Here is a 26,056-nt window from a genome sequence, read left to right as displayed (position 1 = left end):
ATAATAGAAAAAATTTTAGTGGCATAAACAAAATCGAAATTTTTCTCTCATGCAAAATTAAGTCCAGGCATTGTAGTGTAGGGCTGGGAAGGCAGGTCAACAGAGTTGTCAGGAACCTAGGGTCTTTGCTGTTTTCTGCTCCATCATCCCATGTTTGTGACCATTACTTTCTTTGTTGAGGATGACCGCAAGATAGAAGAAAGGCAAGAAGCCTGCTTCTCTTCCTGTATCCATCCTTCACACAGAAGCCTATTTAAGTGTTCTCAGATATTATCATGTTAAAAACAGGTCACTTGCTGCTAAATGGATGGCCTTCATTTTATTTAATGTTTTGTTGTCTCTGATTTTCATATGTTGGGCTTACCTCCTCACAAGATTATCATCTCTTTTTTTCTTAATAATTTTTTTTTATTTTTTTCAATTATAGTTGACATACAATATTATGAGTTTCAGGTGTACAACACAGTGATTAGACATTTACATAACTTATGAAATGATCACCCCAATAAATCTGACACCATACATAGTTATTAGAATATTATTGACTATATTCCCTATGCTGTACTTTACATCCCCATGACAGTTTTGTAACTACCAATTTGTACTTCTTTTTTTTTTTTTAAGATTTTATTGGGGAAGGGGAACAGGACTTTATTGGGGAACAGTGTGTACTTCCAGGACTTTTTTTTTTTTTTCCAAGTCAAGTTGTTGTCCTTTCAATCTTAGTTGTGGAGGGTGCCATTCAGCTTCAAGTTGTCCTTTCAGTCTTAGTTGTGGAGGGCGCAGCTCAGCTCCAGGTCCAGTTGCCGTTGCTAGTTGCAGGGGGCACAGCCCACCATCCCTTGCGGGACTCGAGGAATCGAACTGGCAACCTTGTGGTTGAGAGCCCACGCTGCAACCAACTGAGCCTTCCGGGAGCTCAGTGGCAGCTCAGCGGCAGCTCAGCTCAAGGTGCCGTGTTCATTCTTAGTTGCAGGGGGCGCTGCCTGCCATCCCTTGCAGGACTCGAGGAATTGAACTGGCAACCTTGTGGTTGAGAGCCCACAGGCCCATGTGGGAATCGAACCGGCAGCTTTCGGAGTTAGGAGTATGGAGCTCTAACCGCCTGAGCCACCAGGCCAGCCCCTAATTTGTACTTCTTAATTCCTTCCCCATTTTCACTCACATCCAACACCCCTCCCATATGGCAACCATCAAAATGTTCTCTGTATCTGAGTTTGCTTCTGTTTTGTTCGTTTCACATATAAATGAAATCATATGGTATTTGTCCTTCTCTGACTTATGTCATTTAGCATAATACGCCCTAGGTTCATCCATGTTGTTGCAGATGGCAAGATTTCATTTTTTATGGCTGAGTAATATGCCAATGTATATATGTACCACCTCTTCTGTATTCATTCATCCATTTATGGACACTTAGTATGCTTCCATATCTTGGCTATTGTAAATAATGCTTCAGTGAATATATGGATGCATATGTCTTTTCAGGTTAGTGTTTCTTCTGGTAAATACCCAGAAGTGGAATTGCTGGGTCCTTCTTTGTCTCCTGCCATAATCTTTCTTTTAAAGTCTTTTGTCTGGTATAAGTATCACTACCCCTGCTTTTATTGTTTGCTTCCTTTTTCATGAAATATCTTTTTGAATCCCTTTACTTTCAGTCTGTGCATGTCTTTCCATCTGAAGTGAGTCTCTTGTAGGCAGCATATGTAAGAGTCTTGTTTTCTTATCCATTTAACCACCCTATGTCTTTTGATTGGAGCATTTACATGCAAAGTAATTGTTGATGGATATGCTCATAGTTATTGCCTTTGTATTACCCATATTTTTATCTTTTTTCTTCTTCTTAAGGAAGTCCCTTTAACATTTCTTGTAATTCTGGTTCGGTGGTGAGGAGCTCCTTTAGCTGCTTCTTGTCTGGGAAACTCTTTATCTGTCCTTTGATTCTAAATGATAATTTACTGGATAGAGTAATCTTGGTTGTAGGTCCGAGCTTTTCATCACTTTGAATATTTCGTGCCAATCCCCTCTGGCCTGCAAAGTTTCTGTTGCGAAATCAGCTGACAATCTTATGGGAGCTCCGTTGTAGGTTATTAACTGCCTTCTCTTGCTGCTTTTAAGATTCTTTCTTTATCTTTAACCTTCGGCATTTTAATTATGATGTGTCTTGGTGTGGGCCTCTTTGAGTTCATCTTGTTTGAGACTGTGTATTTTCTGGGCTTGTATGTCTTTTTCCAGGTTAGGGAAGTTTTACATCATTATTTCTTCAAATAGGTTTTCAATTCCTTCCTATCTTCTCCTTCTGGTACCCCTAAGATGTGGGTGTTGGTACATTTGATGTTGTCCCCCTAAACTATCCTCATTTTTTTTAATTCTTTTTTTTTCTTTTTCTGTTTCGATTGGGTGTTTTCTGCTACCTTGTCTTCCAAATCACTGATTCGATCCTCTCCTTCATGTAATTCACTGTTGAGTCCCTCTAATGTATTTTCATTTCAGTTATTGCATTCTTCATCTGACTCGTTCTTTTTTTATGTTTTCTGTCTCCATTTTTATGTTTCCTGTCTCTTTGTTGAAGTTCTCCCTGAGGTCATTGAGCTTCCTTATAAGTAGTGTTTTGAACTCTGCATCTGTTAGATTGCTTGTCTCCATTTTGTTTAGTTCTTTTTCTGGAGCTTTGTTCTGTTCTTTGATTTGGGATGTGTTTATTTGTCTCCCCATTTTGGCTGCCTCCCTGTGTTTGTATGTATATATTAGGTAGAGCTGCGATGTCTCCCAGTCTTGGTAGAGTGGCCTTAAGTTGTAGGTATCCTGTGGGGCCTGTTGGTCACCTGAGCTGTGTGCTCCAGGTGTGTCCCTTGTATGGGTCGTGTGTACCCTCCTGTTGTAGTTGAGCCTTGATTGGCACATCAGTGAGAAGGATTAACTCTCAGGCTGATTGGTTGTGAGGACCAGCCTTGACTACAGTGGAGGAGCTGTTGTGCAGGGGCTGACCCCACAGAGCAGGGTTCGCTTTAGCAAGGCATCGGAGGGTTATCGTATTTTCTTACATGTTGGCATCAGTATGCTAGGCCAACATAAAACTGAGCCCACAAACAGTTTGCATACCTATTAATTTGAATACACTGGTTGGAATTTTAAAGTATTTTGGTAAAGCTTTAATTAATTCGGTTGATACTTCTGCCAAACTAACTTACGGTGGCTTTAAGATAATTTTGAATACTAAAGAGTTTTAGCAGCATGCTGATAACATCCAGGTGTTTGAAACTTACTAGAATACAAGTTTAATCCATGTTTTATATCTAGAATTTTATTTCCAAAGATTTTTATTTGTATTATATGTTTTAATAATAGATTTAATCTTAAGTAAGAATCTAATACTTTTGTTATGATATTTAGGCTTATAATACCCCATTTCCCCAAAAATAAGACCTAGCCAGACAATCAGCTCTAATGTGTCTTTTGGAGTGAAAATTACTATAAGACCTAATATTATTGTATTATATTATATTATATTATATTATATTATATTATATTATACCCAGTCTTATATGATAGTAAAATAAGACCGGGTCTTATATTAATTTTTGCTCCAAAAGATGCGTTAGAGCTGATTGTCCAGCTAGGTCTTATTTTCAGGCAAACACAGTAGTAGGTCAAATGCTAATTGGAGAAATAATAAGACCTGGTTCTCTGATCCATAAAGAGTCTTAGAACACTTCAAAATGAAACATTCTTTGAGCTACTTCTGGTCAGTCTGTCTAAAAAGTAAGGAGTTACAAACAAAGCAAACATTTCTGACCTCCTCTTCCCCCCTCACAAGTAATGAACTTAATTCACTGTCTTGTTTGAAGTAGCAGGCTTGTTGACTGGTCTAGTTTCCTCCGCTTAAAATGAGTATCACATAACCTCCTTAATTTGAGTTTTTTAAATTGAACTTCAAATTAAACCAGTTTACTCTATTTCTACCTATAATTATCCAAGCACAGCATTTTTTAATAAATGTTCTTGGCACCTGTATTACAAGAAAATAAGAGGTTAATGAGGTAGCACAGAAGAGTAGGTATGAAGTATGCCAGAGACTCAACATTCTATTGTTAGAGACCCAAAGGGAGAGGGGCCTTCTTTTATGTCAAGTAGGTCTCCCCAGGTTTCTAGTCTTTTCTTTCGCTGTTAATTGTTTATCTTTATCCCGATGCCTTGTAAAAATTCTGCATATATTTCAATTCTAGAATGTTTTATAATTTGCTTTTGCTTTAATGAATTTCTGTTTTGGGATATAAACTGACTGTTAAAACAAAATAAATGACTATTAAAACAAAAACTTTTTGGGGGGAGAGGTATATACCATTCCAGAATACTCTCATAAAAGGCTATTTCCTTATTTAGCTTGTCTCCGCTACAGATTTATGGCTAACTTCTGCCATGTCTTCATTCTGTGCTTGCTGGTGTTCCACAGACTTGATTTCACTCTGAAATGTTTTAAGTTGTTAGTACTTCAGAAGTTTCTTGACTGCCTTGGTGTAAAGCTCTGAAATACCCTTGGGTCAATATAGTGTTGCTGTTTCCCCTCATCTCCAGTAATAGAATGGGAAAATCAGAAAGTATATGGGCTTCAGAGTCAAACAACATTTTGGCTGTACCATTACCAGTTGTGTGACCATTAACAAATGATTTAACTTCTCTGACCCTGAATTTCATCTTCTGAAAAGTAATGTAACTTGCAAAAGTGGTAAGAGGAGAGAAATATGTATAATTTCCATATTTATCTGGCACTCAGGAACTCTAATATTACTAAGAACCATCTTACCAGCAGCCTGCCCTCTGTCCTCATAATGGAGCATAAGTTTAGTATAGAGAGTTTCTATGCTTTCAGAGACCCACTATCTGGGTTTATTTCGTGATTCTTTAACCTTTTTTAATACTCCAATCTTCTTTGGACTCCCTAGAATGAAGAAATTGTAGCAAGTGGATTTGAAAGACATCGTCTAAGTCTCTTTGGAAATCTGTTAGGTGTTGCCTTGACATCTTGAGTAGTTAACTGAAATTTAAGCACCAACAAAAGATCTAGCCTTGATTAGATTTAGCAAGAAATGTGGCCTGTTGCTTAGGTGTGGTACAAAGCTAATAGTAGCATTGGTAGTAACTAGTATAATTTATATATAATTTATTACATTCTAGGCAATGTCCCTATGCTGTTTGGATTTCCTACTCCCTTATTCCTGTGTCAGGGAATTGCATTTCTGTCAATTTTCTGTTGGTTTTAAATGTTAATTCTTAAATTATTGTAGTTCTGTGGGCCTCACTGGGGTCATAAACTGTTCCCTTCAAACAACTGTCAAACCATTTTAGGCACTACACCATCCATACCTGTGCCCAGAATACACCCATTTACTTTGGTTTTCCCTCATGACTACCACCACCATCACCACTTAGGGACACTCACCAGGGCTCTGCCAGTGAAAACCATCTCATTTTCTAACTTAAAGAACCTTATCAAAGGTTCACTGCAAAGCTTTCTTCATCACCTCCTGGAACCCTGAGCAATCTGATCCCTGGATGTGATACTCAGGCCCTTCAAAAGTGGGTCCATTTCATTCCTTGCATGTTTTTGTGCAGTTCATGTTACTAAATTACAGAACCTTTTTATCATTAGACTACATAATTACCTAACAAGTTTTGATATGATTTCCTGTAGAGTTGTTCCTCTTTAACTGGTTTAGTTCTGTCAGCCAGTAGTGAAAGTTAACCTTCAGTTCTTTTGACACCATTTCCGTTTGCTACCAATATAGGTTTAGTAACTGAGCCTTCTTAAGCTTTACTTTTAGGACACAAAAAAAGTTTCTTTAAAAAAGAAAATAGTGGTAAAAATAAACATAATATAAAATTTACCGTTGTAATTATTTTTAAGGGTATAATTCAGTGGTGTTAAGTATATTCAGTGTTGTGTAACCATCCCTACTATTTCCAGAACTTTTTCATCATCCCAAACAGAAACTCTGTACCTATTAAGCAATAACTCCCCATTTCTCTCTCACTCCAGTAACCTTTATTCTACTTTCTGTCTATGCATTTGCCTACTCTAGATACTTCATATAAGTGGATTCATACAGTATTTGTTCTTTTGTGTTTGGCTTATTTCACTGAGCATAATGCTTTCAAGGTTCATCCACGTTGTAGCATGTATCAAAATTTCATCCCTTTTATGGCTGAGAAATACTCTGTGGTATGTGTATATACCACATTTTGTTTATCCATTCATCTGTCGATAGATATTTGAGTCATTTTCACCTTTTGGCTATTGTAAATAATGCCATTATGAACATTGTTGTACAAGTACCTGTTGAGTTCCCTTTTTAAATTCTTTTGGGTATATATCCTAGAAGTGGAATTGCTAGGTCAATGATAATTCTGTTTAATCTTTTTAGGAACCGCCATATTGTTTTTCACAGCAGCTGCACCATTTTACATTCCCACCAGCAGTACATGAGTGTTACAGTTTCTCTACATCTTCACCAATGCTGGACATTTTCCATTTTTTGTTTTTTTAAATAATCGCTATGTTAGTGGGTATGAAGTGGTATCTCATTGCAGTTTTGACTTTGCTTTTTTTCCCTCTGTGAATAATGATGCTGAGAATCTTTTCATGTGTTTATTGCCATTTTATCTTTTGGGGAGAAATATTTGTTCAGGTTCTTTGCCCATTTTTGAATTGGATTATTTGTTTTTTGTTGCGTTATGAGCTCTTTACACATTCTGCCGTGTCTTTGTCTGATTATCAGGTAATGCTGGCCTTATAGAAAGAGTTAAGAAGTGTTCTCTTCAATTTTTTGGGAAATTTTGAGAAGAATTTGGTAGGATTCACCAGTGAAGCTATCTGGTCCTGGGCTTTTCTTTGTTGGGAGGTTTTTGATTACTCATTGAATCTTCTTGCTAATTATAGATCTCTCTAGCTTTTCTATTTCTTTTTAGGTCAGTTTTGGTAGTTTGTGTGTTTCTAAGAATTTTTCCATTTCCTCTAGGTTATCCAGTTTGTCATCATGCAGTTATCCATAGTATTTTCTTATAATCTTTTATTCCTGTAAAATCACTAGTAAAGTCCCTACTTACACTTCTGGTTTTAGTAATTTGAGTCTCTTCTCTTTTTTTCTCAAAATTTTTTTAAGACAAAATGATAAAGAAACCATATATGATTCTTTTAATTTAACCTGTGTAAGTCTCAGAGTGAGAGGAAATGAGTGAAGGTGGAAAATAAGATGTTTTGAGTGCTTTGAATTCACCCACATAGTCTACATTTTGTTGATTCTTAAACGTTGGGGTGCTATAGAAACAGTTGCTTCCTTCTGTTTGGGTCCAGTGCAAAGTTTCTAGCAGGAATCAACCATCCTGATTTTCTCTGTGCCTGATAGCAATATCAGATATTGTAGGGAGAACTAAAGACGTTTTCCTAAAGGAGTATATAAGCATATGCAAAAATGTAGACTAATGAAAATAAGTGCTCTTATGTTATAAACATCCATCCACTTGCTTCCTAAAATGAACCAGCTCTAAATATACCGTTTTTGTCTTTCTAGAATTGTATAATTCTGTTAATTTTGGCTGTGACAAAAATTCATTTTAAAAAAACATATGCAGAAGGGCAAATTACCAGTTTATTAAATAAAAAGGAAGATTAAACAGTTAAACCTGAGATGGGCAAGGTGTAGCTAAGTCTGAGGAAAGACAGGAATAAGAGAATTGATTGCATCTGGTACCCCTGCCATCTCCTCTCTGTTTTAGGCTTTATCTTCTCTCACTGCACATTGGGCTGCTCCATGTGGCAGGAAACATGGGTGCCAACAGTACCAGTATTTTATATTTTAGAGATTCCATGATAGGAGAAGAGCTGATATTTACTTTCTAGATTCCAGATTTTTAAATCTTGGAAAAGATGTATTCGCTCAGCAAAAAGGTGCCCACCCACAGTATCAACTAACTCTGGTCAGTCTTGTGGGAATATAACAGCTCTACTAGTAGCTATTTGGAAGAAGGTGGGGTGTGGGAAGAATGAAGTTCTTAGGAGAATGGGGCTGGTGAATAGACAGGCAGTCTTATGAATGTCCACAATATACTAAAACTTTAGTATGGTTTGGGATGATGCAGTGAACTAATTTGTCTAATCTTGAACCACTTTTTCTCTAGAGAATAGGGATTTACTCACTGGTAGGTATATATGTGCTTATAATAGTCTTACTTAATAAAACCTCCCCCCAGATTGCCTAAGAGTTATAGGGGTACCATAGATATAATTTTAGCAATGCCCATCCTCCCTCCTTCCCTCTCTCTCTCTTTTTTTCCTCCCTACTCTATCCCGCTTTTACTTATACTGTCTTTAACAGCTTGGGATATATTTCACATACCATAAAATTCACCCATTTAAAATGTGCAGTTCAGTGGTTTTTAGCATTTCATAGAGTTGTACATCATTACAAACTAATTTTAGAACATTTTCTATACCCCAAAAAGAAAGTCGGTGCCCATTAGCAGCCACTGCCATTGCTCTCCTCTCTCTCCCTCTGCCCGCATTCCCCCAAGTTCCTGACAACTACTCGTCTATTTTCTGTCTCTATGGATTTGCTTATTCTGGTTTTTCATATAAATGGAATCATATACTATTATAGCCTTTCACATTTGCTTTCTTTCACTTAGAATGTTTTCAGGGTTTATCCCTGAAATACTGTAGCATGTATTCGTACTTCATTTCTGGGTTTTTTTTTTGCTGAATGATACTCCATTGTATGGATATACCACATTTTAATTATTTCACTTGAAAATTGGCACAGTAAAATGGGATCGAGGATTATTTCGATTGTGGTGAATGAGTCTGAAATTGTACCCCATAAAATCCAGATAGAGTGAGCAGAGTAAAAGAAGCCAAAATAGGGGTAATAGAGTTAGTAAATAGGAAGCTTTCCAGAGATCGGAAATTACAGTGAGAATAAAAGTGGTTATGATTAGGAGAAACTCATAATTTAAAATATCAGAGGCTTTGAAAAATTGTAAGGCCTGATCTGTGTAATGAGTTATTATTTCAGAATTTGGTTTTCTAAATAGTAACTTCAGTTAAGAATATAATTGCCAAAAACCTTGATAAATTGACCTTTAAAATCGTTTTGTATTATTTTAAATTGCAGCTAACCTTTGCTAAAATTGAATGTTATAGATTTTCTTTTTTAGTAAATTGGTTACATCAATCAACCATAGTTTCTATAAAAGAAAATAACTCTTCAGTTCAAAATAGATTGTTCTGAAATGTTTGATTTTAAAATATCAAATGATTTGCATTTTGACATGTATCATTTTCTTTCAGGTTACAGTGTAGGATTTTGGAAGTCCTCCCTCCATCACATCAAAATGGTTTTGCTAATGGACATGTCAGCAGTATAGATGGAGAAACTATTATTATCAGTGATAGTGATGATTCAGAAACACAGAATAGTTCTTTTCAAAATGGGTAAGTGATTTTTATTAATTTTAAAAATGTATATCAGATTGACTAACAATATCCCACTGAAGCAATTTTGTCTTTAATCCCTTCTTCCTTTCTAGTCATACTATGAAATACTGTTCATCCAGACAGTGTGGTTCAACAGTACATGTTAGAGTTTGCAGAATTGAAACTTACCCAGTTAACTCTTATCAGCAGCTGAAGAACAATTGAAGCTCACTTCATTCACTTACACTTACACATTCCACTTTTGTTTACTTGGGAAAATTCATTCTGTACTTTAATTATTATCCTTATTCACTTTATAGTGCATATGATGAAGAATATCTTTAACCTCCTGAAATTAAGTCAGAGTCAGCTCTTGGAGAAAAATCACACAAACACATGTAGATTGGCACTATCTGCAGGTAAATTTAAAATCTCAGCCGAGTCCTCAACTGATTAAAAGTCCATTCACATGTTTTAGCTCAGCTCCCTCCTGTCCTCCACTTGAATTGTCTAAATCTTTACTGCTTCATTCTGTTTTCTCTCTGCCTTTTCGGCATCTCAGACTTAACAGTGTTTTCTCTAGCCTGTCATATGTCTTTCTTTTTCTTCCCTATTTTTAGTGAACAGTACCATAATATTCAAATAAGAAACCTGAGGCCACTCTTACTTCCTTTAACTCCTTTGCTCCTGAAATATTAGTAACTATCAAGTTCTGTCCCTACGAACCTTATAATTCAAGTTCTCATTTTGTCTGATTTGAACTATTGTATCTGTAACTAGCATTTGAGCATTTACTATGTCCAGGCACTGTGCTAAGTGCTTGATATGCATAGTGTGTGTCAGTTCTGCAAGAGTATTGTTATTTTTGTTTAACAAGAGGAACCTGAGCTTTAGAAACATTCATTGGCTTTGCTTGAGGACATCTAGCTAGTACACTGCCTGACAGAAAAATGATTTTGGGTCGAGTGAATGAAGCATGACGCGGACCTGTATAAGTCCTTTGATACATCTCAGTTTTTCTTGAGTTGCTACTATTATGCAGAAAAAGAAATTAAAGTCACTTGTCTGTGTCTCTCACTGAATGAAGACTTTGGGATACAAAATTAGTGGCTATTGTAGTAATGAACGTACATATATCCTTTAGCAGCTCTGACAGTAGTAGTTTGTGTGTTTTAATGGACTGTATCAAAGATCGTGACCCTTAAATGGGGAGTTAATTATATATTAGATGAGTCTTGAAGGGTGAAATACAGATTTGTATATAAAAGATACTTTTTAAATTGATGTTTAAATATGGTAAACATTTACCTAAATTTTTTTCATTTTAAAATGATTTCTTATTTCAGGTTTCTTTGCAGTAACTTCTAATCTATTCTTCTAAATTTTTTAGGTGCTCTGAGGTACTTTGAAATGAGGAATGTCTAGATTCTTAGGTCTGGCACTCTATTCAGCACATTAATGTCCTTTCCCTTCCCTTTAGATTTAAATATGAGCTACCTGCATATTTTGTGGCTAATTTGTACCTTGAGTACAAAGCAAATTAGTTAGAATCCCAGTTAGTAATAGTAAATATTTTGCCTGTTATATGTAGCATTTAGAGGAAAATTTCCATTGGTAAATCCCACCTGCACCACTTGTAACAAGCTCATCACAAAGTATAATTGAATTTGGCTATAGGCATAATTATTCATAATTTCCACCTATGTAGGCTGTGCCTTATCCCTTGAATATAGGTACTTGCAATAGACCTTTGATGTAGAAAACGTGAGTAAACTGGGCAGTTACTTTATTTATAGATACTTTCAATCTGTGTGTGTTTCTCAAAGAATCTGAGCCTTCATTATATATCAACGTCATAATGCCTAGTTGTTTATAGATTGCTACTGCTGTACCCTGAAATACCATGAAGGGTGAAACATAGTCATCTTTGAACTATTACTCTGAGTTATTTCTGTTAATTCCCTAACTTAAGTGAGTAAGAAATTTATTTCTAGGTTGCTCCCTGCCAACAAAACATAATCTGGATTTTCTCATGTTTCAGTAGGTGGGTTGAATGGAAGGGAATGAAACAATTCTTTATTGGGCATTTTCATTATGAGTTAAACTTTATAACAGCACTCACATATATTGTTTTATTTATTCCTCAGAACCACTCTATGAGGGTAGATGGTCATAGTCATATTCTTACAATGAGGAGAAATAAAAGTTCAGAGTTAGAAAATTTGCCCGGCATCATATAGTTCATTATATCTGCAAGATATACTAAGGCCAGCATATTTAGAATTAAGCCTAGGTGCTCAGTGATCACCAGCAATGTGTGTGTTTGTGTGTGTGTGTGTGTGTGTGTGTGTGTTAAAACACATATAACAATATTTACCATTTTAACCTTTTTAAATGTACAATTTAGTAGCATTCATTAATTCACTAATTGAATGTAAATTACATTCACAATATTGTACAACTATCACCACTATTTTGAAAACTTTTTCATCACCCCAAACAGAAACTCTGTGCCCATTAAGTAATAATTCCCCATTTCCTCCTCCCCTCTCATCCCCTAGTAATCTGCTTTCTGTCTCTGAATTTACCTATTCTAGATGTTTCATATAAGTGGATCATATAATATCTGTTCTTTTGTGTGATACATCCATGTTTGTAGCATTTTGAACTTTACAACTGAATGAATGAATGAATGCTTCAAAGGGAAGAAAAAAATGAGAAGTTGGTTGGAGGTGGGGATTAGATGTGTAGCCTCCTTGCCAATTCTTAAAACAGGGTAAGCTACATTGTCTCCACTTTTGCTCTTGGATTACATAGCTGTGAAGAATAAAGTTTAAAAGCCAATCTAAGAGCTATTTGTTTATAAATTTATCTTACCTAAACTGGGTACTCTGTGCCTATTCATCTCTTGTTAATTTCTTCCCCTAAGGAAAATTTATCAAACAAGAATTAAAGTACCTACCTAACATAAAATAGTGCTTTGTACTATTTTGGCTTATAGAATAGTGAGAAATATCAGTAACTTATAAAATCCTAGTTAAAATAAAAATGCATTAGATTCTGTTACAGTATGTTCTTAGAAACTAGATTTCCATTTAAAATCTCACATTTCAAAAAAAAAATTGTATTAACTTATTTGTGTCTTTGCTCTGCTCTTTTTAGGAAGAAAAGAGATGCAGTTGATCCCTTATTATTCAAGTACAAGGTGCAGCCCACTAAGAAAGAATTATATGAGTGTTCTATTGTTAAAGCAACACAAATCAGGTAAAATTCAGTATCTTCCTCTATGCTGGTTTAAAGTAGTATAATTATGCTAAATTAAGACAATTTGATGTAGAACAAATGGGTAGTGTTACAAGTGATTGCTTCCCTTTTTAAAATAAATGTATGCTTATATGTTCATAGACTGATAAGTAAATCCTAATGGATTCCATGAGCCCTTTGTTTAGATCAATAACTAACCCCTAATAGTCTTCACATCTAAGAAATTAAGAAGGATCCTATTTATGAGAGAACTCAATTTTCAGAGCTGATGGTGCTTACAAATATGTGCTTACAAATATGTTGCATTTGTAGTATTTTATTCATTAGACACAAACATCTGATCAGTCTCTTCTCATTCCTTAAGAAAGTTAAATAATAAAAAATGAGTATCTTTAAAAATTCCTCTTTGAGACCTAATCAAAAGAAAGAGGTGAGTGGTTGATATTGAAAAGAACTGTCTTTAGGATACGTAAACATATTTTAGGAAAATCCCTATTGTTGCCCTTTGAAGTAAGGCTCTTGGTCATCTGAAAGTAAGTTAACATTATCAGCCAACTATCAACTTGCCACGTAGGAGTCGATCTTGACATTTCGTTTGATATGAAATACTTTTACTTACTCTCTCATCCCTATTGCCTCATATATACTCATGTGTCCAAAGAAAATTGATAATAATGTAAGTGTTGAGTGACTCCTGAGTTGAATATATTACTTTCTGTAACTCTATGGAGGTGTGTGTAGTTTTTGCTTTGGTTGTTTTTTTAAGCCCATCATTAAGATCTCTGAAGCATTCCACATTTAATAGTATATTAAAAAATAGTATTCCCAAGATAGTGCTCGTGGATTATTCAAACTTTTTTATTTGTTCCCGTTTATGGACTAATAAACAGCATAGTTGAAATTACCAGTGTTCTCCTTATTCATAGTTGAATTTTGTCTTTTTTTTTTTTTTTTTTTTGCCTTTAGTTTAAGTTTGCCCTTAGTTTAGTTCTTTATATAATGTAATTCCCTATTTAATATTTTTCATTTTTCTACCTACTCTTTGACTTATACTTTAAATACAATTCTGCTAAATCTTGGGCACAGTCTTATTAACTCATTTTCTACCTAATTGGTGAGCCAGAGAATTATAAGGTAAGAAAGTTATACTTGATAATAGAAGGCTTAAATGACTTGCAGCTATTTGTTAGCGTCAAAACGTAGTCGTACTATTCCTGTAAGGAAGACTTGATATGATAGAATAGCACTGACAAGTAGAACTTTCTGCGATGAGGGACACATTATATGTGTGCTGTCCAGTGGCTATTATAGCTATTGATCACATGAAATGTGGCTAGTAATAGTGAGGAACTGAACTTTTAATTTTATTTAATAACCACATGTGGCTAGTAGGTGCCATATAAGACAATACAGTTCTGAAGGACTGATATATTTACTCAATAGTAAACAGATGATTAATTACATTCTTGTCAGCTCCTATATGGTGCTGGGACATAGCAGTAAACTAGAATCCTTTCTCTCATGTCCTCCTTTCTATATTCTAGGAAAAGAATATACATTTTTGGGAAGGCCACAACTTAAAAACTCCTATATTGTTTATTCATTCATAGAAGCTTTTAACTTCACTTTTTCTTGAAAGGAATACATTGAATTTAGAACATGTACTTTCTTTCCAGAACCTTTCCAGGAATACTTGTGTGTTGTTTATTGTTTTTGTTTTGTTTGTGGTGCTTGTTACTGTTGTGGTTGCTCTTTTTGAATTTGGGAGCAAGGGAGAATCAACAATAGTATATTTTTAGAATCTTAAGAATTCTAATTCTCTTTAATTTTAATCCCATCAATTTGTTGGCTGCCGTATGAAATTTAAATACAAATATTTTAGAATTTGATAAAAACCATGTTCAACTCTGTTGACAGATCCATTTGAATGTTGATTTACTCAGTGTTATGTGACATCTGCCTACTGGCTTTAATTTTTCAAAGAATTTTAATGGTGATACTTGTAGGAATGAGCACCTAATTTGTATAAGATTTGGTTTACTCTCTGTAGTATATTTTTCATGAGGTTTGATTTCTAAGTGGTTTCTAAGCAATAATGCATATACTATTTTAAATGGACTTTTATAATAGATCTAATCAAGTAGATCTTGCAGCATTCTGCATAAATACTCCTGTATAAAGTTTCTTGTTACTTCTACATAAATACTATTGGAAAGTGAAATATCCTTTTCCTGGGCTTGAAATTGAGGTTATGGATTTATAGAGATTATGGACTTTGGATGGAATTCTTTAATACTAATACTTTCCTGTCTCCTTTTTCCCCGTTAGCCGGAGAAAACACCTACTTTCTCGTGATAAACTAAAGCTTTTTCTAAAGCAACACTGTGAACCACAAGATGGAGTCATTAAAATTAAGGTAATTAGAACAGTGAAATTATTTGTTAGAAGAAAAAATAGAGAAATGGGTAGTAGTATAAAGTTGTAACATTGCAGAAATATTCCTTTAAAGTTGGTTGAAAATAGCTCTCTTTTTATCTACAGCCAATTTTTAGTAATTTTCTTTATATTTATTGGATTAAATACTGTTTTCACAATTTCTAGAATTGCTAGGTGGTTCAGGTACTACCACTTTTTTTCCTTGTAAAAAAGATCAGTTAGGTGAGAATAGATGGAAAACTTGGGGAAAGCAAAGTTACGGGGGTGGGGCAACTAATTTTCTAATAGTGTGGTTCTGGCTCATAAAAATAGATGCAAAGAACAGTGCTAAAATAGATCTTACTAGATAGAATAATATATATATATATATATAAATATATAAATATATATATATATATATATATATATATATATATATATATATATATATAATCAGAGACCAGTACTTAGCAGATAGATTATATTTTATTCATAACCATTAAGAAAGGGAAAAATCAAGGTTAGAAAACTCACGTTGCACACTGAGTAAAAATTTAAAAAGTAAAACTAAAACTATTCTTAAAAATGAGAAATATTTATCTCACATTGGGAGAAACATTAAATCTAAGTAAAAAAGCAATAGAATGGATTAGACAGATATATACATTTATCAGAAATCAGCTGTTGAATGCTTAAGATTGGTGTATTTCATTATTTGTAAATGTTACATCAAAAAAAAGAAATTAAAAAAAAAGGGAATAGATGAGTTTATTCTATGTGAAAAGTAGCATTTTAAATCTCTTAGAGACCAAGGTAGATTATGCATTAAATAAAACAGGGACATTTAGTTAACTATTTGGAAAAATTAAATTAGATCTAACTCAAAAAAGAAGGAAATGAAATGAAACAAATTGTAATGTTATGCATGTTGAAGTACTTAGGAGAAGCAATAGAAAAGAAATACCAAGGATGGGATTGATTTAACAGTATAAACTTACATAGGTTTAAAATGTCTTGAATAGATTTCAAGGGCAAGTGCTGGAGGAAAGATACTCTCAGTGAACATAATTAGGAGCTCAGATCAATTAGAAAAACATAAGCACCCTGGTAAAAAACTAGGCAACTAGAAATCAAACTTCACAGTGGATGAAAATATAAAAACTTGAAAACATAAGATAGAATCATCTGAAAGAAAGTTGTTTTTTAATGTGAGCATATTTATGTATTTGTCTTGATAAGGGGAGAATGCTTAAATTACCATGTATTCTGCCGTGTATAATATGCTCCCATGTATACTGCTCACCTACGTTTTTAGCCCAAACTTTCAGGGGGAAAAAAAAAATCTTTCATTTTAATTTTTTAATTCAAATTTTTATTTGTTTATATTTAGGTACTTGTTTTTTGTATTATAAAGGTATTTTAGCATTTATTTATTGCACTTTTAACTCATAAGGATAAATAAAAGAATTAAAAACATTTATATAGATACGGAATTAGTACTACCCATGTATAACACACAGCCATATTTTTCCCTCACAAATTTGGGCAAAAAAGTATACATTATACACAGCAAAATACGGTATGCTTTATCTATAGCATTGAATATCAGCCATGTGAAATGATGCTTACAAAAAGTTAACAATTTTGATACTTGTGATAAGTGGCTAGCATAGTGCCTGGCACTTGGTAGGCTCATGTATGAAAAGCTGTATATGTGTATCATAAATAGCCACTTGGCCAGTTCCTCTAATTTACAAAGATATCTTACACCAATGAACAAAAACAACCCAATTGGAAAAAAGTGGTAAAGGACATCAGTAGTTATTTGCCAAGGAAAATAAATAGTCAATAAACATGAAAAGAACTTAATAAATAAATGAAAATTAAGGAGACAGTAAACATTTTTTCTCTTAGAGTATAATGAATGATTAGTGGCTATCTGGTGCAAGCGTGCGTGCACACACACACACACACACCCCCCAAAACAACAAAGTTTGATACCCAGTGTAGTGAGTGTATAGTCTGTTGTTAGGAGTACCTACAAGTACAGAAAGATGTGGGTATGGGTCTTTATCTTTATTGTGTATTATGTATATATGTGTGAATAAAGAACGTTGGCAATTAATGTATTGAAGCGTATTTTGACTTTTCTTGAGTGTATATACATATTTGAGAGAAACCACTCGTGTTCTTTATATTCATACTTAAAGGGCAATTCTGTATATCAGAGGTTATTTATATGGGATAGTAGATGACCATCTTAATGAAATTTATGTAAAGTCTTAATAGATTCTTGATTTATTATGATGGCCAGAACTAATTGAATTTTAGATGCTAAAAGCTATGTTATACTAAAAATGAAAATATACAGAAAATTGAATTCCCAGAAGTATTCCTGTTTTGTTAATAATTTAAAATTGTATATCATTATTTTCTTATACATTTCTTGAAAGATATTTCTGTAAATGGCACATGTTTTCTTTGAGAGAAAGAATGATGATCTTGGCCATTAGACCAGAATTGTCTTCAGAATTGCTAATCAAAAGTTTAAAAGTCTAAAGTTGAACATGGATGAAAGATGAACAAGTTCTGAGTACAAACTAAAAGAAGAGAAACTTTTGAATTTAGCAGTTATTCTGGCACCACACCACTTCTGATAAAAATAAGGTTGATTTCTCTGAACTTAAATTCTGAATTGAAACTTTATAGGAATTGATCGATATTTCTGCTTTTATCCAGACCAATTTTAAATTCTGATACATAAAAATATTTGAGTTTAAAAATATTTATCTCCCCAAACTGGGTTGAAAATCTAAACGTTCAGCAGTTAGGAAATTGTTAAGAAAAAATTACTGGTTGATACACTAGGTTCTAATGTTAAATATATGGATTATTCATTTACATAGAAAATCTCATACAAAATTGTCAAAAGCAAAGCAAACGAAAAAAGCTTATTGTAGAGACATAATTTTAGAATAGTTTTAGCACTGAGAAACTGTTGAAACATTCTTGAGTATTTTATGGTGAAGCAATCCTTTGAATTGTGGTTTTCTTTCTGGTAAAGCTGGTTAATTATATATCATGTTTCCCCGAAAATAAGACCTAGCCAGACCATCAGCTCTAATGCGTCTTTTGGAGCAAAAATTAATATAAGATCCAGTCTTATTTTAATACAATATAAGACCAGGTATAATATAATATTATATAGTATAATACCGGATATAATAAATGCCAGATATAATACCTGGTATAATATAATACCAGGTCTTATATTAATTTTTGCTCCAAAAGACGCATTAGAGCTGATGGTCCGACTAGGTCTTATTTTCAGGGAAACACGGTGGGATATTACTACATAATAACACAAATTCTAATGTTTTTGACCTGGTCTTTAACAGCAGTCATATGACATATTAGAGCGTATCTATATATGGTTTACTAATGTGTCATTATTGTACCCTATGTCTTTTTTATTAGGCATCATCTCTTTCAACATATAAAATAGCAGAACAAGATTTTTCTTATTTCTTCCCTGATGATCCACCCACCTTTATCTTCAGTCCTGCTAACAGAAGAAGAGGGAGACCTCCCAAACGAGGATCTGTTAGTCAGGTAGGTAGAGAACAGATTTTAAAAAAATATCTTGTAGCTCTTAATAAAACTATTCAAAATCAGTAGTAGGGTTTGGCTCCCCTGCCTCCGTAGCCAGTAGGAAAAAACACATTCCTTCACACACAAAACGTGTGTGCTATATGATGATAACTTCTCAGGGGTGAGGCTTGTAGAAGTTTCAAGTGTGAATTAGACATGGCTCTCATGCCACAGGGATTTTATACCACAGTGGAAGCAAGCATATAAGCAATTATTAAAAATGTAAAGCAGGATGAAATACAGGGAATAAATTATGGTATTGAAACACAAAGAGCATTTAAAACAAACTTTCGACATAGTTTAATTAACATTGGCCACAAGAATGTTTCTGGTAGGTCTTTTCTCTACTTCTTACATATTTAATGTCAATACTGTCTAGTTTATAAGGTACCCTGGAAGATTTGTTTTGTTTTCTAGTGCATATTTTTAAGTTCCTCTTTATATGTTACCAGTTGTTTTTCTGGGAGGTTTTAGTACTAATTTGTAGAGCTATAGAATTAACTCATTCGATATGTTACTATGATTAGAGTTATTAAAAGTTTGGTTATAAGTCAGACAGAAAAAAGGACCAAAAACTGGATGATTTCATGTACATATGGAATATAAAATAAAAGGTATCAGACAAACTAACAAAACAAACTCATAGATACAGACAACAGAATGGTGGTTACCAGAGGGGAAGGGGATTGGGGGAGGGTGAATTGGGTAAAGGGGGTCAAATATATGGTAATAGAAGGAAACAGGACTTTAGGTGGTGAGCATGCAATAGAGTATACAGATGTCAAATTATAATGCTGTACCCCTGAAATTTATCTAATGTTATTAACCATTGTTACCTCAATAAGTACCTTTTTTTTTTTTTAAATTCAGTTATGCTTTAGAATAAAACCTCATTTTGGTACCGTATTTCCCCAAAAATAAGACCTAGCCGAACAATCAGCTCTAATGAGTCTTTTGGTGCAAAAATTAATATAAAACCCAGTCTTATTTTACTATAATATAAGACCGGGTCTTATCTAACAAAATACAATATAAGACCGTTCTTACATTAATTTTTGCTTCAAAAGGAGCGTTAGAGCTGATTGTCTGGCTAGGTCTTATTTTCGGGGAAACACGGTATAAAAAAAGTATAATTGATGAGGGCTTTTAAATTTGGGGGTTTTTTACTCTTATTGTAAGAATAAAGCAGACCATCAGTTCGTAAAAGTTGTGATTCTACAATTTTAGTTTCTTGGTCTATTTTTTAGGAGGACAGCATTGCTAATAAACAGACTATTGCAAGTTATAGGAACAAAGCCACTAAAGAAAAAGACAAAGTTTTGAAACAAGAAGAAGTGAAGTCACTGGGTGAGTTTTAAATTCTCTCCAAAAACTGTTTAAGTACAGGAAATAATATTTCTCTGTATATTTCTGGGTTTTTTGTTTGTTTGTTTTTTCTTTTTTCTTTTCCTTTTTTTTTTTTTTTTTAATTGGGGAAGGGGAACAGGACTTTATTGGGGAACAGTGTGTACTTCCAGGACTTTTTTCCAAGTCAAGTTGTTGTCCTTTCAGTCTTAGTTGTGGAGGGTACCGTTCAGGTTCAAGTTGTCCTTTCAGTCTTAGTTGTGGAGGGAGCAGCTCAGCTCCAGGTCCAGTTGCCATTGCTAGTTGCAGGGGGCGCAGCCCACCATCCCTTGCGGGACTTGAGGAATCGAACTGGCAACCTTGTGGTTGAGAGCCCGCACTCCAACCAACTGAGCCATCCAGGAGGCGGCGGCTCAGCTCAAGGTGCTGTGTTCAATCTTAGTTGCAGGGGGCCGAGCCCACCATCCCTTGCGGGACTCCAGGAGATGAACCGGCAACCTTGTGGTTGAGAGCCCACTGGCCCATGTGGGAATCGAGCCGGCAGCCTTCGGAGTTAGGAGCATGGACCTCCAACCACCTGATCACCGGGCCGGCCCTTGTTTGTTTTTTTAAGCATAGTTTTTTCCGCCTGATATCTTATTGATTTTTATGATAAATGAGACCTCTTCTCATCTCTTCAAACAATATTTCAAGGTAGAGCATATCCCCTGTTAAACTGACCCGATGCTAGATTAAACACAAGTTTGGAGTTTTTAGGGCTTACAAACTATTTTGGTCCATTTTGTTTGATTCACACAAACTTGACTGAATCACTTGGGAACCTTAATAAAACAAAGATTGTAAATTAGTGCGTCTGGGTGAGAAAAGAGATTCTGCATTTCTAACAAAGTGATAACCTTGCTGCTGGTCTTAGGACCACACTCTGGCTTTCAAAGGCAGGTAAATGTTTGTCCCAGTGCAGTAGTTTGTCTTAAACTTAGCCAACTTGCTTTTCCCATTTTAATCACCTGCTGTCTTCCTCCAGGAATTGACAATCCCTGTGAGTCTCTATTGATCTTACTTAACCTTAAATTATTTCAGGAATCGTTTGTTACATTAAAAAATGTGTTGTTTTCCATCTGTATACAGTTCTAAGTATGACCTTCTCCACAGCTTTTGAAAAGGCTAAATTAAAAAGAGAAAAAGCAGATGCCCTAGAAGCAAAGAAAAAAGAAAAGGAAGATAAAGAGAAAAAAAAGGAAGAATTGAAAAAAATTGTTGAAGAAGAGAGACTAAAGAAGAAAGAAGAAAAAGAAAGGCTTAAAATAGAAAGAGAAAAGGTATTCATTGAAGTATATTAGCTATGCTCTCTACATACAGTAAAAAGTGCTTTACATATTTAAATTCATGGTTAATCTTCAAGTGCTTTTACTACGTTGATTCACATTCACGTATAGGTGTGCATAGAGCACTGATAAACAGTATTGGTTTATCTCCCTTTTGCTTTGGAAAATTTATTGAGTGATTTAAGGTTCAACATATATATGCATTCCCATTCCTTTACACTTCAAAGCCTCTTCTAAAGTGCAATTCTAAAGTTGATCTTCTTCATCATTTAGACTTACAAATTTAGGGGAGGTGATATGCGTAAAACCTTTAAATAAAATACATAGTTAGAAAAATACAATAAAGTCAATGACTAATAAGAATTATTATAGTGTTCTTCTTGAAGAATAAGGTATCTATGATAATAGGGTAGTTTAGCAAATCTTTATGATGATCTTTAATGGTAAATATTCCTTAGGGAATTCTATAACTGTTTTTTCCAAAGACAGTCATTGCCATTGGTTTTCTGCAATATGCACAAGTAGCCTTAGATGATCATGTTATACACTGTGCTCATTTAAATTGCCTGAAGTTTTTTGAGTTATTCTAAATAGACCATTTGGTTGGGGTGGAGATGTCTAATATATGTTCATTCCAGAAAATGTAGAGAACAAAAAGAACACTTGTAATCCAAATGGTAACATTTAGAGGTAACATTAACACTTTGATTAATTTATTTCTAGTCTTTACTCTGGGCCTTAAAGAGATCCACCGTTTATAACTGTGTATACTTTTTTTGTTTAACATTATTACAAGCATGTCTTCATGTTATTAAACTAGTAAGCTAGAATTTTTAGTAACTGCATAATAATTAATCAGATAGGTGTAGGTAAGTACTTTATAATTTTTTGCTCATAAATAATGATACTCTATTCAAGTTTGTGAATAAAAGTCTTTCCTATTTTTGTATTATGTCCTTGAATAAATTTGTAGAAGCAGAATAATAGGTCAAAGGGTGAGAAATTTTTTTTTAAGTTTCTGTGGATGTACATAGGTATTTGTTTACCAAACATGTGTTGTACTTATTTACGCTCTTAGCAACAATGAATGAAAATACCCATCTTACTCCATCCAACAAGAATTATGTTAGGGTAGGAATAAGACTTATTGCAGGAGACTACTTAAAGCACAGCTAGTAAGGTCTGTAACCATCTAGTCATGTTATGTTGAAAATTTGGTAAGTGCACATCTGTTTACCTTTGGTGTTCGTAAATTTCAAAGGAGAAGAATAATATTAACATTAAACATATTTATTGGAAAATAATTACAGTAAAATATTTTAATTATGCTCTGCTTTATTAGAGACTTTTTAGTGTCAGTATTTATCTTGCAGTTTCACATATCAGAACCACGAAGTAAGGGTTTCAGAAGACCAAGTGAGCAAGAGAAATGGCCTGGATTAAAAAGCAAGAGAAGTTCATCAACTGTATTCTAATATTGCTTTAAATTACTGCTCCTTCTGTGTGTCCCCAGAGTATCAGTCAGGTTTAAATGAATCTTGAAAACAACAAGTATATTGCAAATATAAGGGAAGGTTTCATTTTAGGTACTCTAATAATGTTACCGACATTGTCAGGATCTAATTGATTTAAAGTAGGGGGAGAGCTGCTGTAGGCAGGGTCAGATTGAATTAACATTTATCCAAGAGCTACTGTGTGTCGGACATTTTCCATCTGTCTTTGTAGCAGCTCTGTCAGATAGGCATTGTTTTAATCAGTGGTTCTAACACTTCAGTGTGCGTCAAAATTACTAGAAAGGCTTCTTAAAACATCAGTTGTTGAGTCCCAACCCCAGAGTTTCTGATTCAATAGGGCTGGGGTAGGGCCCAAGCTCCCAGATGATGCTGATGCTGTCTTATCAATTTCTTATAAGAATTGTTATTAACCTTTTGTTTTAGGAAAGAGAGAAATTACGTGAAGAAAAGCGAAAATATATGGAATACTTAAAACAGTGGAGTAAACCAAGAGAAGATATGGAATGTGATGATCTTAAGGTATAAGCATATTTGATGTTTCACCCACCCATGTTCTATGTGCCCTATGTGGGTTTGCTGAAGAAATCTTTCCTTCTTTTTAATAGTGGCCTCTTCATATTTAACTGAAAAGAAAGAAATAGCCAATTAAGCAAATTCTATAGAGTTCCAAGGTAGCTTTGTTAGTATTTTATAACAAGCTTTGGTAATGACCTTGATTCTGCAGAAATAATTGCTTATATGTGTGATCCTTGATAATCCAAAAACCACTGGGGCCAGGCATGCTTTTAGCTTAATTGCCAGGTAAAGATTCTTCTCATCTCCAGAAACGATGAAAGTATCCAAATCAAACTTATTCATCACCATTTCTAAGTCAGTAGATGGTGGATTAATTCTGTTCCATATCCTAAGGAGATCCTGCATTCAAGATAATATTGGCACAACTGATGCCTTATGCTCAGAATCGAGGATAAAAGACCCTCTTAACGAGGAAATGTAGTCAGAAATGCACGCCAGCCTAAAGTTATGTTCTTAGTTTGATGAAGGAAAAAGTCCCTAGAGACTGTGATTTAGTGAAGTTGTAATAAGTCCAGGACATCTATAATTTTAAAAGTTCTAAAGGTGATTGTCATAAATATTCCAGGTTGAGAACCACTAGTCTACATGAAATAAGTCTTACTAGGAAAAAGTATATCATATCTACCTTTTATAGTTTCCTGTACATGGTTCAAGTAGTTATGTAAATTGTTTAATCTTGCAGGAACTTCCAGAACCAACTCCAGTGAAAACTAGACTACCTCCTGAAATCTTTGGTGATGCTCTGATGGTTTTGGAATTCCTTAATGCATTTGGGGAACTTTTTGATCTTCAAGATGAATTTCCTGAAGGAGTAACCCTAGGCAAGTGATATTGCTGTGTTACAGTTCACCTTAAAATTAATGGCTTAAAGGAACAAATCATTATCTCTCAGAGTTCTGGGGAGTCACTGGGCCTAGGTCTCTAGTCATCTCGTGGAGTTTACTGTCATCAGACAGTGGCTGGTGCTGGAGTCAGCTGAAGGCTCACATGGCTAGATGTTCACGGTTTCACACACCTGCCTGGTGCCTCAGTGCTTCCCACTCCATGAGAACAGCCTTCACTTCTTATGTGGCAGCTGAGGGCTCCAAGAGGCAGGAAATGAACTGCCAACCTTCTTCCAGGCTAGGCCTGGAACTGGCAGGCCTTATTTTTGCCGTATTCCATTGGTCAGGCCTACTGGGATTCAAGGAGTAAAAGAATAGATTTCCACTTATAAAAGAATAGATTTCCACTTATTGAGGGTGGCATAGTAGGTAAATGAAGAGAGGGAAGAAATTGATGTCAGCCGTATTTGGAAACAAGTTGTTGCCAACCTTTCATTTGTGATTCTGTTTTGACTCTGTACTTAATATACTTTTACTTTGTGTAAACATCATTTTTAAGAGGTAAATTGGTATGAGGGCCTTGGATCCCATTTTGGATTTTCAGCTGTCAAATAGTAAAATAATTTTCTTGAGATCCAAGGAAAGACCCTCAAAGACAGAATTATAATGCCACTCTTATTTTAGTAAGAGGGAATTCTTCAGGACGGCTTTCATACTCCCTTAATTTCTCTTTATGAGCTGGTGAGGTATGAGTCATTGTGCCTTATAGATCAAAGTCTAAACAATGCTGGTTTAGGTAAGATGAATTAGACAGGAAACATTTATGACTTGGACACGATAGTACATTTGATGCAGAGGATTACCTCCCAATGCACTGTTTGTTAAACAGTAATGTCCCACATAGCTCTTAAGAACAGTGGGATAGTAACAGATCTCTGCATTGTTGTTCAAATTAGAATAAAATTATTGTTCGTAATATGTACCGTAATTTGTACTTCAAATTTAAACTTATTTGAAATATTGTATTCATCTACTGAGGTTAATTTGGCTTTCTTGAATGTAGTGATTTTCGCTTATGGTTTTATTAGAATTTATTGTAATCGTTATAAAATTGTTTTTTGATTTTGCCTTGGGTAATACTTGGTTTTATTTTGATAAATGGGCACTTAAGAAAATAGTTATACAGGCTATTATTGATTGAAATGTTTATTATTCCATTGGAGTTGTTTTGTTAGTACTTGACCAGAACTTTCAATTCATTTTAAACATTTTATTCACAGAAGTGTTAGAGGAAGCTCTTGTAGGAAATGACAGTGAAGGCCCACTATGTGAATTGCTTTTTTTCTTCCTGACTGCCATCTTCCAGGCGATAGCGGAAGAAGAAGAGGAAGTAGCCAAAGAGCAAATAACTGATGCTGACACCAAAGGTCAGAACTCTGTTATTGCTGATTGATAGTAACTTTGTAGTGAAACTCATTTTGAAGGTTATTTTAAAATTAACTTGCTTTTACAGTTATAAAACATAGTTGTTCATGTTACCCGATTCTTGAGCCATATACTAACAGCACATTATCAGTTGCTTTATAAAAACTTTGTTTTAATGTATCTGATGACCTTAAAAATATTTTCTCCCCAATCTATCTTGCTTTTTACTCCTTTAGATTTCTCCTATAA

General features: G+C 34.5%; 1 protein-coding gene across 2 annotated transcripts in view; it reads left to right on the top strand.

Moving 5' to 3' along the window:
• The window catches only part of BAZ1A (bromodomain adjacent to zinc finger domain 1A), an 81,238-nt gene that overhangs the window by 25,109 nt on the left and 30,073 nt on the right, over positions 1 to 26,056 (top strand). The window contains exons 3-11 of one of the 2 annotated variants that reach the window (XM_019750453.2): positions 9,344 to 9,487; positions 12,632 to 12,733; positions 15,062 to 15,149; positions 18,626 to 18,760; positions 20,047 to 20,146; positions 21,296 to 21,462; positions 23,406 to 23,501; positions 24,241 to 24,379; positions 25,663 to 25,809. In XM_019750453.2, the coding sequence (XP_019606012.1) occupies positions 9,344 to 9,487; positions 12,632 to 12,733; positions 15,062 to 15,149; positions 18,626 to 18,760; positions 20,047 to 20,146; positions 21,296 to 21,462; positions 23,406 to 23,501; positions 24,241 to 24,379; positions 25,663 to 25,809 (1,118 nt within the window). Of the gene's footprint in view, positions 1 to 9,343; positions 9,488 to 12,631; positions 12,734 to 15,061; positions 15,150 to 18,625; positions 18,761 to 20,046; positions 20,147 to 21,271; positions 21,463 to 23,405; positions 23,502 to 24,240; positions 24,380 to 25,662; positions 25,810 to 26,056 lie in introns of both variants that reach the window. The other variant, XM_074328138.1, reaches the window with a different exon arrangement.

This window comes from Rhinolophus sinicus, linkage group LG03 (assembly GCF_036562045.2).
Source record: "Rhinolophus sinicus isolate RSC01 linkage group LG03, ASM3656204v1, whole genome shotgun sequence".
Lineage (NCBI taxonomy): Eukaryota > Metazoa > Chordata > Mammalia > Chiroptera > Rhinolophidae > Rhinolophus > Rhinolophus sinicus.
This window is presented reverse-complemented; position numbering and strand designations above follow the sequence as displayed.